General features: G+C 37.0%; 2 protein-coding genes across 3 annotated transcripts; both read left to right on the top strand.

Annotated features, from left to right (window-relative positions):
• The first annotated feature begins 1,972 nt into the window (after nucleotides 1-1,972).
• Nucleotides 1,973-6,642, top strand: LOC108981255. Of its 2 annotated transcripts, none has more exons than XM_035683016.1 (9): nucleotides 1,973-2,093; nucleotides 2,536-2,595; nucleotides 2,709-2,756; nucleotides 4,039-4,171; nucleotides 4,255-4,331; nucleotides 5,721-5,816; nucleotides 5,901-5,971; nucleotides 6,079-6,169; nucleotides 6,259-6,627. In XM_035683016.1, the coding sequence occupies exons 1-9, from the start codon at nucleotides 2,058-2,060 to the stop codon at nucleotides 6,364-6,366; spliced, it is 720 nt and encodes a 239-aa protein (XP_035538909.1). In that variant the 5' UTR covers nucleotides 1,973-2,057; the 3' UTR covers nucleotides 6,367-6,627. The 2 variants fall into 2 exon arrangements, with proteins under 2 accessions (XP_035538909.1, XP_018807905.1); XM_018952360.2 differs by lacking the exon at nucleotides 1,973-2,093 and adding an exon at nucleotides 2,104-2,430 and having other exon boundaries at nucleotides 6,259-6,642.
• Nucleotides 6,643-10,276: 3,634 nt separating this feature from the next.
• LOC109000178 (protein FAR1-RELATED SEQUENCE 5-like) lies at nucleotides 10,277-11,047 on the top strand. Its single transcript, XM_018977012.1, has one exon. It carries the CDS (start codon nucleotides 10,277-10,279, stop codon nucleotides 11,045-11,047), a length of 771 nt encoding a protein of 256 aa, XP_018832557.1.
• Nucleotides 11,048-16,424: the final 5,377 nt, after the last annotated feature.

Here is a 16,424-nt window from a genome sequence, read left to right as displayed (position 1 = left end):
AAACCCTAGGCGTCGACTCCATCATCTTATCCATTGACCTAGCTGCCCATCATCTTTTCCCAACACCAAACCCTAAACACAAGTGGCCCCAACCCTAGTGTCTCATCTTACCATCTTTGTCACTTACCATACATAGCCCATCATCCATCATAAACCCTAGCCACCCACCTCAAAGCTCTATAAGGAAACCCATTTCTTTTATGAGTCTTAACTTCCTCCAATTCAAATTCAAATTCAAATCCCACTTCAAATTCAAATCCCAATTCCAATCCTTTAATTTAAGGAATTGCAAATCCTCTTCAATTCCTTAAATCACTCTTCCTACAATCTCTCCAAGTCAACCATTGACTTACCATCTTAATTCAAAATTCAAACTTCCCTCTTCACTCAAAGATTCCTTCCATCTTACAAACTTTCCATAACCAGTCCCAAGCCAACCAAACCCGAGCCTCACTCTTCTATCTCATTCCCAAACCCTAGCATCATCCTAAACTCCATCTCTAAGTCAATCTCGAAATCTATCATAGCCACCTCACAAAACCCTAGCTAGACTTCACCTTACTTACCCTAATCACTATCCAAGTGACCCAAACATCAAGGGTAACCCTTAAGCCATTCCCATTGCATCAAACACTAATAATCCTAAGCCAATCTTCCAAGACCACACCAACCCTAATTCCATCATAGTCCATGAACCCTAATCTCATCTCATTCATTCAACCCTAGCCTCCATTATCTTGGCACTTCACTCAAGAGCAAGTCTAGTCACCCACATTGATTTACCTTAGCCTAAACACTTAGCCTATCCAAATACACCATCATCCCCATCATTCAAACACCATCATTTTGTGGAAAGGACAAGCAAGTGGCACGAACACTCGGTCACCATCATCACCAAGACTAGCCGTGGACCCTTAGTGTTAGGGACAAGACCGGGGTCCCTAACAGGACGGCAGACGGCATGTGGACGACGGTAGATGGCACGCAGAAGACTGTAGAAGAGCGACAGAAACCTAGCGAGAGGAGCAAGGGCGAGACGGAGGGAGAAAAATTTGAAATGGAGCATTTGGGGGGAAAAGTCGGATGTGGGTTTTGAGTAAAACACATGCGTTTTACTGTAGAATTAAAAAAAAAAAAACTCCACGCTGGCATTGCGTGGTGTTGGTTACTGTAGCGGCTTAAGTGTAGAAGAACTCATAAAAATAAGCACAAGACATGCTTTAAACCAATTTAAATTACAACTTAGATTTATGCTTCTTAATCATTTTTTTTAATCTAAAACTAATAATAAAATAATAATAAAAATATTGATTTTAAATATATAAAATATGCAATAATGTAGCTCAATCACTATTCACTCCGAAAAAGATGAAAACAAATATTGCAACATATAATCCTAAATAATCATACGAACCTAATGATGCAACTTGTTTCATAAAATTCAACTTCCAAGTGCCCAAAATAAATGAAAAAACATGTTTGAGCACTTTTCATCCAAAAAATGAAAAATCTATTATTACACCGTAAAAATCTTAAATATTCATCTGTGACTAATGGTGCAATTCGTTTCTCAATCTCATACTCTTAAATACCTCAAATAATTAAAAAGGTATTTCTGTCACCATAATAGTTAGGAAATCGATTATACTGATAGACTAAAATCTAACCAGTTGCTTAATTCGTGAAATCTTTTTGAAATTCATGACATTCTTAAGAAGTAAATAAATTCATCCACTAAATTTCTGGCGGACTCTTTGAGTTATTTGCAACATATATCGAACTTTGGACTAATATATTTGGTACGCTATATGTCGTATTTTTGGTGGTCGATCAATGTAGAAATCAGTCATGGGACCCACCACTTCTCTATAAACCGATTTCATCCTCTTTAAAATTAGACACGATCTCAGAGCAAGCGATATAATTAATTCTCCTTGTAGAACCTATTTCCAAGGTGACTACCTCCTTTTATATAAGATTATATTACAGAAATATAGATGAAAATGTCGCGTAGAGGGTGGAAACAATGAGAGGAGGTAGTCGAGGGGCCTAAACAGATGGATATTTGGAGCTGCAAAGGGTGGCTTCATCTGGTTTGTATTTTCTGGCTTATCTGGCGCGATACAACTACTCTTACCTTACCCATCCCAAAACCACCAAATACAAGTGTCTGGCGCTGGGTCAGAACCCTCCAAAATGGCTTCTCTTCGTCTTCTCACCCAACCTTTCTCCAGTTCCCCTTCCTTTTCTACCCCTCTCTTCCCCCAATATCCGCTGCATATACCTTGTCTGACCTCTCTCAAACCGTCCAACACTAAGAAACCCCTGCTCTACAAATCCCCCACAGTCTCACTTGCTCTCACGGAGTCTTCAGACTCCCCCAAGTCCCTAGAACCCAACAACCCTCAATATCTCCTTAAACAACTCGCCGTAAGCCACCACCTTCATAACCCACTTTCAGTTTCAATTTGGCGCCATATATTTTTTTATTATTATTGATTTGGTTCTTAATTATTGTTTTTTGGGTTTGTGCAGGATAGTTTTGATCTGCCCCAAGACTATTTTGCTCAGCTTCCGCGGGATCTTCGTCTAGATGTAGGCATTGCTTTTTTTTAACTCTTCTTTATTCAAGTTTGTGTGGTTGGATCTTTTTCTCTTGGAATTGAATATTGTTTTGTTTATTTATTGTCTCTTTGGGAACGGCCAAGCTGAATGATGCTGCTTTCGATCTTTCGAGTGGGCCTGTAATCAATGAGGTTAGTTATTCTTATTGCTTCTTAAAATGTTAGAATAGCCTCTTCATGTGACTCACTATAGTGTCCTAGGATTGGGTGGTATGACGTTCATGGTGCAAAATGACTCCTGAACGGTGAGATTTTGACTACAACTGGGTCTCATATGTGGTCGTAGATAGGTCGTTCTATGGCACTGCAATATCCTTCATGGGTATAGTTATGTATAGCTGAGATTTTGCTAGCATGAGTCATGTTTGTACACGTGAATATGAGAGTATCCAAATTTCAATTTCTTGTCAATCTTGTACACTGCAACCTCTATTTAATCCCATGGATTGAACATTTTTAAATATCTTAATCATGTTGATGTGCAGTCAACATAAATGCTTATCCACCTCCGCCCTCTCTATATCTCTCTTGCGTGTTGGTTTTCTTTGGCTTATATGATATATGGTCCTCAGTATCTTATATGTCTGGATCACTTATCTTGATTTTGATGGTTTCTTTTGACTGCATTTCAGAAGGCATATTTTTCCTGATCATTATAGACACTGATGTTTTAAATAGAGCTGTGATATTTAAGACGCTTCAAGATGCTAAATTGCCAACTTTTCTATTTACAAAGGATATACGCAGTCAAACACAACATTTGCATTCTTAATTTGGTTGGTTAGTGATGTTCAGGCATTGGTGGTTCCAATAGTTGTTTTGTGGTTTGTCACTTTCTGCTATTGGTGGGCTAGTGCACATAATCTCTATCAGTCTTAACCATCCAGTTACATCACGTTCATAAACTATGGATTAACAAGTGTCAAGAAGCTGGATTTCAAGTATATAACGCTTACATTGATATCACATGCTCTTGGATTTCTTGCTTACGTATTCCAATAAAATGTCAATATCTTTACTGCTCATTCGTCTTTTACTGGTGTGCTACCCATTGCGATGATTGAGTTCAGAATACTTCTTGAAGTATCATGATTTTCCCCAGATTTTCCTAGAAGAAACAGTGGACATTAATATTGTTGGCATATCATTATCCATTTTGGTACTGTTTATAATTCGGTATACCTCTTGTATATGTTCTGTGTACTTGGGCTAGGCCTTTTGTGGATTTAATAAAATCTTTGAGTATGTATAAAAATAAAATAAAAACACTTTCACTCTGCCTACACTTGTCATTCAAATTACTTATGAAAAAATATATTGTTTATTTATCCAAGGTTCGTGAATTTTATGGGAATCAATGCAGTTCTTTGTAGTTAAAACCCTAGAAAAGTATTAGATTTGCATTTTCTTTCAGTGTGGCCAAGAGTTGGGAGAGATATTGTTAAATCTTTGTCGAGCTTGGGAATCAGCTGACACATCAACCTCCTATAGTTTATTAAGAAAGCTCCCTGAGTTGGAGGTGTCTTTAACGGATAGTGCCAAAACAGGCAAGATAATATGTAAACTTCATTTTTTGATACATTCTTAACAGATTGTTTGAAAGCTTATTTGGGTTTTTTAGCTGTTTTAGCACTTGGCAAGCGGTTGGTACGTGCTGGGATGAGGTTCCAGTCCATGGGGCAGTATGGTCAAGGTGAACTACAGAAGGTATTCTACCTTACTTGAAAGAGTTTTTGTTCTTACTATTATAGTGGTAATGCTGGATACATTTCCCATTAGTTTAAATCACTATGACAATTACTAATTTAGTATAGACTTATAATAGTGGTCCTAAGTCTGAACTTTGAATCCACATTATTGATACCATTTAAGTTAAACATCCCAATTGTTGTGACTATTTATTGAGGAGTCTTCCATGTGAAAGGGAGTGTTAAAATTCTAAATCAAATGATTAATTTCACTTTCCTATCTTTTCAACTTTTGAGCTAATTAGTAATGGAACAATAATCATTCATTGAAAGTAGATGTTGTTTATAGTACAAATCGGAGTGTGAGAATTATGGGAGTTCAAAGCATAATCTCCTGCTGAGGCTTCTCTCGATCATAGTTAGTAGAGATCATGAGTTTGAGTACAAAAACTATCTCGCAAGGTATCAGACATAAAGAAAAAATTTCTAACCAATAGTTGAAGATAAGTTTACCAAGGAGAATTTATATACACATTGTTTATTTTTGTTTGTTCCTAGAAGTCTAGAATATTGCTTTTGTTCTTTTGTTCAACATTTACAACATTTTACTTCATCACCACAACCATGTATTATTATTCTAATTCTATGTGAAATTTCTTCTTCAAACTCTAAACTTATACTACACTGAAGAGCCTGTGTTAAGTCCTATATTGGGTGGGTGGATGTGAAGGAATTATATGGATGGTAAGTCCCACATTTTTGGTATACTAGGTGAATTAGGGTTTTATTGGTGACCCTATGACTATTCTTTTAGGGCATAGAGCTTATGTGTTTAACACTTCCATGTGAGTGACAAATGATAGCAAATCATACTTGTTACGCCATGTGACACTAAATAGCTTGAGGAGAATGTTTAGGACTTAATGGGGGTTATTGTGGTACATTGGATATGGGTGGAATGTGGAGTTGTTACACAGGTGTTAAATCCAATATTAGTTGTATACTAGCTGAATTGGGCTTTATTGGTGATTGCTTTTACATCTTGATCCTTGGTCTAAAAACTTCAATTATATCCTGGTATACTTGCCAACCTAAATATTCTCAACCAATTTATTTTCTTCTCTCTTCATCTTTTACTTAAAATGTAATTAAGTTTCCTTTGTTGTTATCATTCCCGAAAACAAATTCACTTTGTCGCCATCATTGCAGGAAACCCATGTGCAGAAATTTTGAGACTGAATTGTATGAATGCCCATATAATTGCCTCAAACTTGCTAGTTATGATTTACAATTTAAGAAACAATCTTTCTTCTCTGCCCTTCTCTCTTTCTTATAATTGTGATATCACTACTAGCTGTTATGTATCTCTGAGTAGTTGTATTGTTGGGGTACTGTTCAACCATCATAGATTGCAAAAGTGATGATTACAACTGGAAGGCTTCTGTCAAGTACAGAATCTACAGAAGATGAGGAGCAACCAAAGGAGGAAACTAGGATGCTGAAGGTAGATTATAACTCTGTAGTTGTCGAAATCTCGGCAAATGCTTCCTATGAAATATTGGATAAATAATGTTCTTGCCAATTGCAGTTTGGGGAACTTCAGGTGGAACTAACTTCAGATAAAGCTAACATTGGTGCTGTAATTGGCTTTGCTTTTGGGTAATTAATTATATCATTTTAACCGTGAGTTCTCTTTTCTACTTTTATTCTTAAGTAGGCCCAACCGATAGATATTTCTTTAATTATCTGGAAAATTTTAAATGCAGGATCCTTTCTTGGAACCTAAGTCAGGGCATTCAGAATATTCCAGAGAGTTCATTGCAGTATGCAAATGATAATGCTTTGTTGTTGGCAAAGGTGATTGAAAACAATGTATTTTGACTGTTATCTGAACTTTCCTCATATTATCCAGAATCTTACATAACGTCTAAGATTTTTTGATGCAGTCTCTTAGGGGAGCTCTACTTGCACTCTGCTACACATCAACCATTTTGTCCGGTTTTACTAGCGTAGGACTTGTCTTACTTGGAAGACAACTCCAATCAAAGAAATAGTGAGCTTCTTGGTTTTGCCAAAGCTATTCAGTGAATGCTTTTTTACATATAACTCTACATGCTCCATGTGGTATTCGAGATCATAGATTTGTATATTCAGAACTGAATGGGTGAGAAACAGAAATACTGAGGTGTCACCCCTGGGCCCTTTTGAGCCCCATAAGTTGGGGTAAAATTCAATTTGGGCCCACGGGCCAGCCAGTAATTTCTATTTTATTTTATTTTATTTTTTAAAAAATTATTTGGAATATTTGTGAAATATGGGTTGAGTTGTTAAATTAGGGCTGCAGCAATCTTACATTTTCTGCATGGCAAATTAGGAATGTTCTTTCCTTAAATGACAGAAACCACCTAGAAATTTATAAGGAAACAAGCTGTCACTGCCAGGAAATTTCCCATTAAGTGGCTGACAAGATTTTTGGGGTTAATTAGGAAAGAGTTTATAGGAAAAAACCTTCAAGGAAATTTAGTAAGTATGCTGCATGCCAGCCCAAGAAATCCATAGAGAGAATGGTTTCGTCGCCAGCTTGGTACCCATGGTTGGTAATTATTGAATTACCGGAGCGCTAGGACACTGCCAGGGACTTGGAGGCTGAGTATGTAAAGAAAGATAATGATAGGCTTCTTGTAATTTCTTTATTATTTTAGAGTGTATTTGAAATTTTTATTTTATTATTATTTTATTAACATTTTTAATCATTAAAAAAAATTAAAAAAATGTATAATTTTCTTAATATTCAATTTCTTAATCATTAATTAAAAATAAAAAAAATAAAAATAAAAAATAGTAAATGAATGATAGGAGAGTGAACTTAAAAAATGTCTCAAATAGTATAATTTTTTTCTTCTTTTTTTTAATGTATTTTTTAATCATCATAAATATTTTTTAAAAAAATAAAAAATTTATAATATTATTAAAAAATATTTTCTTAATCATTTATAAAATAATAATAAAAAAAATTTATATAAAAAAATTTTTAGATCTCGAATTCAGGATTCATAATATTTCTCATAGAAGAGAGTAAGCCCATCATTATCTAAGCATATGTGTAGCATCTTGGAATCAGGTGACTGCTAGGTTTTAGGTTTTTCATTGATGTATAGTGTGAAATTTTTTACGAAGCCCTCATCGAGGGTTTCAGTCAGATCAGTAATTGGTGTTAGGAAGCTGCAGTCTCGATTTTACCGCCGACATGAGTATTTTATTCCAAGTAATGTTACGATAAGTTTTAAATAAACAAGTTCGGTATCAGCTCTTTATAAAAAAAGGTGAAATCTATTCTTTATATATTTTTAATTTTTTTTTAATAATTAAAAATGTTAAAAAAAATAATTGAAAAAATAATAAAAACAATAAAAATTTATACACTATCATTATCCCACATGCTTTACTGCTCTTAAAATTTGAGACTTCTAAACCTTAGAAGCTGTCAATAGCTCAAAAACTCTAGAATGGATTAATCTCACAGTTCTGCTGTTAAGCGGTCGGATAGATAATTAAAGAATAACAGCCCTCCAGTTATGTGTTGACATGTCAGCAAATCTTAGAAAGTAACGGTAGACTCGTGCGCATGGGATAGTTGTGCTTCTTCAGGCTTCAGCCCAGCGTTTCTAGTTAATGCGATTGTGGTCTGTTTGCTTCAGAATGCGAACTCGCCTCCACGTCCAGAGGCAACTGCCACCAGTCCACCAGTTCTCTGTCGGCCACTACGCAACCACAATCGACCGCAACCGAGTTTCCCGATTTATTCCATGAGTTCCTCGCCACTGGTCCGTCGCCTAGTAATTTATTCCACGAGTTCCTTGCCATTGGCTCGTCGCCCAGTAATTTATTCCACTACGCACCGCCACTCCACTGCTCAGTAATAGTTGTCATGGCTGAGTCCAGTGGCTTTGGTGTAGCTCAGGTATTTCTTTATATGCTTTGGTTGTTCATGTCTGACTGTGTTTGAAAAAATATTTGAAAGACACATCCGGATTTGAAGAGTAATAATATTTAAGATTTCTTTTCATTGCTTGATGGCTAATGAATACATGGGAAGGATGAGATCACTGATCATTCTTAAATGAACCCCACATCTCTTCTTACAGAAAGTTGATATAAAATTTTGCAACACCCGTGCCAAAATCTCAGCATGCCCCTTCCTCGCTATTTCAAACTCTCCACATACAAACACTCCACAAATAAATAAAACAATAGTGTTCTTAGCACATTTCTAACAACCAATAACAATGTATTAAAAAGTCCTGAAGAACATGACAGGGGCCCGCAAGTTAGCTCCTTGGAGCTAGGCTGTCAATATGTATTCATATGGAATTACATAAAGCATAATTGACAGCAAGGTTTTGGAGCAATTTATAATTGAGATCAACTTAATCAGTTCAGGTACAGAAAGCAAGTGTTGAAATGGGTGGGTTTTATCCTGGATGGCAATCTGCTTTAAAGAGCCATGCCAAATGCCAAGCCAGATTCTAAGTATAAAGTACAAAAAATGAAGAGTTCTAAATGAAGAAGAGAAGGTCTGCAAAAGATTACCTAAAAAAAAATAAAATCAAATGTTCATGCCACTTAGAGAAGGTCTGCAAAAGATTACCTAAAAAAAAAAAATCAAACGTTCATGCCACTTAGAGAAGGTCGGCAAAAGATTACATTTGTACACTGATCCAAAAGGAGAAAGAAGATATAGAGACTCTACACCAAGAATATATAACGAAAAGAGAAATAGTGGGAAAAAGTATGACTTATTATACTTGTTTATAAAAAGTATTGAGCTGCATCTTCAGAGAACCTTTCATCAAAAACCAACAATACAATATTATACTTGTTTATTTTATTTTCTGCAATCTATAATTTGCCTTTAGATTCAAATGACATAATGTATTTTGGTGATTTTCCAAAACTTGCTTGTTTATAATCGTGTGGTTTTGTATGGTAGGAATCAATTTATAATATTGAGAGTGATGAACTTGAGGCTGAAAGTGTTGAGGTACAAGGTGATGTGAATGTCGAAGATGGGGTCAATGTCGAAGTCGAAGATGGTGTTAATGTGATTCCCTCTTCGAGTAGTGCTCAGTTGGAGCCATGGTATGGTATTTGAGGAGGTCGAAGATGCCCAAGCATTTTATAAGACATATGCAAGGCGACAAGGATTTGCAATCCAGACGAATCATACTCGATTGTCGAAAGAAGATAAAACTCATTGTGCAGTAGACTATGTTTGCACAAGGGAAGGATTTCGGCGGGTAAGTCGGAAAGACACAGATCGAATAATGCCTGAACCTGCTGAGACAAAGATTGGATGTAAAGCAATAATGGGAATAAAGAAAGATGGTAAAAAGTGGATATTCAACAAGTTTGTGGTTGGACATAATCATATTTTGCTTACACCGAAAAGTACTAGTTTCCTTCGTGGACATAGGGGAGTTAGTAAAGTACAAAAGAAACTTATTATGACCTTGAATGAGTCTGGTGTACCGACAAGGAAGATAATGTCAGTATTAAGTAATGATTCAGGTGGTGACTTTAATGTTGGTTGCATTGGGAAGGATGTAAAAAATTACTTGGGAAGCCAAAGGAGAAAAATATTTGAAGAGGGTGATGCACAAAGGTTATATTCCTACTTTCTTGATCGAAAAAACAAAGAACCTGAGTTTGTATTCTCCATGCAAGTTGATAATGATGGGTGTATGGGAAGTTGTTTTTGGGTTGATGAGATCAAGAGCTGCATACCAATATTTTGGAGATGTTGTTACATTTGATGCCACTTACTTGACCAATATTTATAAGATGTCATTTGTGCCATTTTCTGGAGTTAATCATCATCAGCAGACTATAATGTTTGGGTGTGCCTTGTTTGTTAATGAAACGGCGGAATCATATATATGGTTATTAAGAATATGACAAAAGGCAATGCTTGGGCGTGCCCCTTCAGCTATAATTACAGATGATGACAAGGTGATGGCTAAGGCAATTGTTGAGGTACTCCCGAATACAACTCATAGGTTGTGTTTGTTGCACATTTTACAGAAATTTCCTAAACACTTAGCTTATGTATACAACAAATTTCCAGACTTTCAAAAAGATTTTCGTCATTGCATACATGAAACAATTACTACTGATGAGTTCGAGCAAGAATGGGCTTTGATTGTGGTGAAGTATGACCTAGGAGAAAATACTTGGCTGCAAAATCTTTACAGCCGACGGGATAAGTGGGTACCCGCCTACTTGCGTTCGACATTCTGTGCCGATATGTCAACAACTCAAAGGAGTGAAAGCATGAACAAATTTTTCAAAGATTATGTTCATTCAAGCACTATGGTTAGTGACTTTGTGCATCAATATGAAAAAGCTATAGATGCACGTTACTTTAAAGAGAAAGAGAAGGATGTCTGGACAAAATCTATAGGAGTGATAATGAAGACACCTTTTAAAATTGCAGAGGAGGCAGCAATGGTTTATACAAGAAAATCTTTCATGATCTTCCAAGATGAGTTGTTTAATAGTGTACGGTACCAAGCAAGAAAATTGTATCTGATTGGTGAGACGAAGACATATGGAGTGACAGTTCATGGTAAAGAAACACCTCTTTACCATGTGATATTGGAGGGTAGTGGAGAACATGCTACATTTACATGCCATATGTGGGAGTTTATGGGGATTTTTTGTAGGCATATCTTGTGAGTTTTTGGCAAGAAAGCGAAGTTAAATAGATTGTCAGAGCATTATGCTCTAGACAGATGGACTATTAATGCTAAGAGTCGACCCATTCCCCACATTCCGTGTTGTGATGACCAAGTGAGGCTGGAAGTAGATGAGCCTACGATAAGAAAAAGCAAGTCAATGATACAACTTTATGACAATGTCGAACTTGCATCCCAATCAGCAGAAAAACACAATCATTTCACACTTGCATTGGAGAAGGTTCACAAAGAGATGTTTGCAATGGACGAGCATGTAGAATGTTCACGAGCAGTGCCAGCCAATGATGATAAAATATTAAGAAACCAAATTGTATCGAACTTTTCACAAACGGTGCAAGATCCTCCACGGGTACCCACAAAAGGGCGCCCAAAATATTTGAGAGCGAAGAATCCAAAGGAAATACAAACAACAAAGAAAAGACGTTGTAGCATTTGCAAGAATGAGAGACATGTTAAAAATAATTGTCCTTCAGTGAGGTACAGTAGCCTTATAGTTATTTGTGTTTTATCGCTTTGTAATTAAAGAAGCTAATAAAGATTGTTGTTATTTTTATAGGGATTTTGGGTCAACAACTGACAACATATCGGAACATTTGGATTCATAGTGCATGCAACTTTTATTATAAAGCAGTATGTGATTTCTTCATTCTTTTAGCTAAATTAAATTGGTGGGATTATTTGATAGGACACAAATGTCAAACTTACTCTTTATTTGATGCAGTAGGACGCGGAAACCAAAGGTTTGAGTTATACGAGGAGCAGCTGAGGAAGGTATTCGAGTCATATGAAGGAAGCTATGCCATGGTGTTTGATGTAGCTCTATTGATTTTTCTCTATTTAGGTGACAAATAGAGACACATTTTGATTGACTGTGTAAAAACTGCATCTTTGTAAAGGGGCATTTAGATTTTAAAGCTTAGTTATCTTTGTAACAATGGTCTCATTTTAAAGCTAGCAATTTGTGGCCTTTTCCCCCCGCTTTAGTTTTCTTTTATCCCTTTGAACTGGTCACTTTTTCCTGCAAAGAGACATTTGAATGTTGACAAAGGAGCTAGACAAGATGGCACAAAGTAATTAATGTTTTCTGCATAGCCCTAATTACATCTTGTTTCTAGATCTTGATATAAGAGTACTGAATCATTTTTAAATCCAGATCAAACACTGGGGCCCGTCGCCTATCTGCTTTAGGTGAATGGCCATTCCCATAATATGAGTAGGGAAAATTGTTGCCATTGAATTTAAAGCGAAAGAGTTTTTAACACAAGCATGATCAGTATAAAAAATTATTTGCAGGTTTTGTATGCTTACTTTACTTGGACAATGGACCACAGACCTAGTCATCAGTTACAACAATAGACCTATATACCAGGTGCTGGATGAAACCCTTCACTTTTTGTAGCAACAAATTTGCAAGAGCTGCGGCTATAAAAAAGACCTCCTAACTGTACTCGTAGGACACGAAAGCTTGTCCCTCCAAGGTCCAGTGCATAAAAAAGACCTTTCTCATTCCTATTAAAATAAGATTGAAAGTGAATGAACATGCTAAGTTGAAATTCAATTCGGTAGTACAAGGACGACTTATATCACATCCACTGGGTTGTGATATCACCCCTGAGTAAGCACAAAGTAATTACAGGACCAAGTATAAAAAAGACAGTAGTCATTACATTAAAGTGTTACAACAAGTACAACGGGTTACATGAGTCGTAGCACTGACCGAGATACATTGTAATTATTTGGATACATAAAAATTACACCACAAACAATAATAAAAAATAACAATGATAAAATTAACTACTTCAAGACTCCGTTGTACTTCTTCTCCATTACTTTAAATTTGGATTCTTCTATGCGTAGCCGCTCATGAAGAATCCTGTCGTTCCTCCATTCAGCTAACTCCAATGCCATCTTACAGTAGCTGTTTTGCTCACTTTGAAGATCAATCCACTCAAAAAAGTCATATTGTTTTTTCTTCTCATAGTTTGGACAACTAAAAAATCTTCTTCCAAAACTATTTGTTTTTCCAGAAATCCGTAGTTTCGCTTGGCAGCCACAATAGCAAAGTGGTCTTTCCAAACTACTTTGGTCTTCCCATCTTACACCCCTAGAACTTGACTCGGACTGAGAACCCGAACTCTTCATGCCCTATCATAATATTGAAGAAACTAAGCAGTAACTGAAAATCATGCTATTAAAGAAAGCCCCCAGATCAGTAAGAAGCTATGTTAACAAAAACACATATGCTAACAATTGATAACACAAAATTATAAAAAGTAAAAGTGCCATTAAACACAATCTCCAACATTAAAAGTTTGAGTCATATTGAAGGCTAGCCAAAACAGAAAGCTTATCTTAACCAAGCCAACCAGGCTTTACACAAACGGATTCCATATGGGTTCTGTAGATGATGAGTAACTTGGAAATTTTTTGTACCAAACTGATATCTTTTCTTCCACCACAAAATCATTTGGGAATGCTGAGAACATGAAAGATGTTCTAAAATGGGGTAATCTTATTAGGCAGCACTACAAACTTCCTTGTCTCGCTCCCCCTTCTCTCTCTAGGAAAACCCTCCCCCTTCTCTCTAAAGTTCCCAAGACTCTAGATCCTCTGAAAGGGGGTGGGAGCTTTGGCTCCTCGCCCCCCCGCCCTCTTCCTTTTCTTCTCTGTCTTTTTTATTTCTGTGTAGTGTTTTTTTCATTTTGTTTGTGTTTTTTAGGTCGAATAAGGGAGGATCGCCATTTGTGTCTTTCCAGCCATCACATCTCTACACACGCCCCTCCGGCATGATGCCCAGCCGCCGATCTTCAAGACCTACAAATTCGGCGTCCATCGGAGTGGAGCGTAGCCCGCACGTACGGGACAAAGTTCTGGACAGGGTTGGCACATGGCCTTCATGCGCCACCGAGGAGCCCTTTCCTGACTCCGGGACCTCCAAGTTTGATCGTCAACTTTCCTCCCAGTGTGAACAGTTTCTGCACGATCCAATGCCGATCATTGTGCACTGTTCATCCGTTTTTATTTATTTTTTGTTTCTTTCTTGTTGTTTGTTTCAGTGTTTTGTAGTTGTTTTTTTTTTGTTGACCCGAGTGAGGTTTGGGCCTTTGGATTGGACGTAATCCGGGGCAAGAGTCTTTCGAGAGTGGTGGGCAATGCTACGGCCGATGATTGTATGGCTGGGCTGTTGTGGTCCGTACGAAAGCTGGGTGCTCGTTCCACCAGGGTTCAAGATGATGATGCTTGCGATGGGCGTGACGTTTGGGGTCTCACCAGTGCTTGTGGTCTTGTAGTTGTTAATGTGGTTATTTTTAGTTGTTTGTTAGTTTAGTTTTTAATAAAATAGGAATAGGCTATTGGATTTGATGTCCATAGCAGTGTCCCGTACTCTTCTCCCCTGGGAGGATAGAGAGGGCCTTTAAGTTCTGTTTTTACAGAGCGCTTTCTTGATTAGAAGTTAAGACATGTCCGCTACAAAAGAATTTGTGTATGGGGAAGCTCCAGAGCTGTTGCGTTAGTTGGCTTATAGACTGGATTTTCTATGTATTGGATTTTCTTGTATTGATAAATCACATTTATAACTTCGGTTCTTTAATGAAATGAGTGTTTCTTTAAAAAAAAAAAAAACTTGTCTCAAAATGGAAAATTTTCCCTTAATGCACTAAACTAAGCACATGCTTCCTAACACAATCAATTTATCAAACCAATCCTCCAGTGTGCAACAGTCTTGGTCACGTTAAAAAATATTTGAACATAAAACTAGTAAACCAAGCCATATACTACTCTAATTTCAAGTAAATATTTGTTCACAAAAAATTATAAAAAAATCCGTAAACAACTCTGTTTCAGTTGTACCCGGATTTAGTAAAAAAACTAACTAAATCACTGCATTTTGGCATTTTGGAATAGGATCAAACACTAGTCGGCTGCATACCAGAGAATAAAAAAATGCTAGTAACACGTAAAATGCAAAGAAAAAACAACATTAATCCAAGAGACCTTTTGCCAAGTTTGCAGGAGACCTAAAAAATGCATACAAAATCATACCAGATACCTAGGTTAGGGTAGGGCATACCAGAGAAATTCCACGAGTCACGGCGTCGAGGGATGTTGAGGAGTGAGGGCCGTGCGACTTGGCTGCTAGAGGGTTGTGCGACTCGGCTGCGAGAGGCCGTGCGACGGGATCTTGCGAAATGGTGAGGGTTTGTGCTGCGAAAGGGGGTCCGAAATGGTTAGGGTTAGCGAAATGAGAAATTGGGGGTACTGCGAAATTAGGTGAGGGTTTCATCGGCAAAATGGGAAACTGGGAAGGAAAAATAGAGAGAGGAGGTGAGGGTTTGGTCTGCGAGAGGTTGTGCGATTTGGGTTAGGGTTTGCGAAAAATGGGAAGGAGGTTTTACGAAATGGGAATGAACTCGGGAAAGTGGGGAGGAAAAACAAATGAGAAAAAATATTTTTGATGCCGGGCCTCCACACGGTATTTGCAATAGGACTTTACGTGTCACAATTTTATTCGTGGGCTGTTATTTGCTTAAAACAGCCCGACCGGTGTGCAGGTTATCTCTTAATCTCACTTGAAAAATCTTGAAAGACCACGGAAAATTCACCTAGTTTTGGGAAAAAGGGTTTGCTGTCAACAACCCAAATGTTAAAAAGATGGAGATTTTAACATGATTAAAGCATGAGCATGAACAAACATCCATCAAACCATGATTTTTGCATATTTGAGATGTAGGTTCAGTTTAGTTGCTGCCATATGGTATTCACAGCATCAAAAAGAGTAGTTTTGAACCATGTTGCATACCACTAACCTGACACCATAATTTTTCGAAAAATTAGTCAAAATCTCATTAAAATTAAAAAAGGAGTGCTGTTAACAACTGCAAATGACCATAGATCTGGCCCAGAGCACTGATTTTACTCAAAAAACTGATAAATATTATAATTCATGAAAGGGTTGCTGTCAGCACCACTGTTTTATGAATTACATGCACTTTTTAGCATGCCAAAAACATTAAAACCTGTATATACACGTATACATGATAGTGTGTGGTGAAATATGCCTGTTTAGAACCAAATTTTACTCACTGCCATTACATTGACAGCATGCATGACGAAACTTTTAGCAAAAATGTGACTAGTTTCATGCGTGATCGGTTATTTTTGAACTTTCAAACTATTATTCATAATATATATATATCTATGTTCATTGCATCAATAGCCTAAGGTTTAAATGCATGTTGCATGACTAAAACGTACACGTAGCATGACACCTAAATGAACACAAACTTGCAACACAGCTGCTGTCGAAGTCTTTGACAGCAACACCTTTGCCTTAGACAACGAATTTTAAACTCCGA

This window comes from Juglans regia, chromosome 11 (genome assembly GCF_001411555.2).
Source record: "Juglans regia cultivar Chandler chromosome 11, Walnut 2.0, whole genome shotgun sequence".
NCBI classification, from domain to species: Eukaryota; Viridiplantae; Streptophyta; class Magnoliopsida; order Fagales; family Juglandaceae; genus Juglans; species Juglans regia.
Note: the sequence above shows the minus strand (reverse complement) of the source record. Positions and strands in the feature narration are given on the sequence as shown.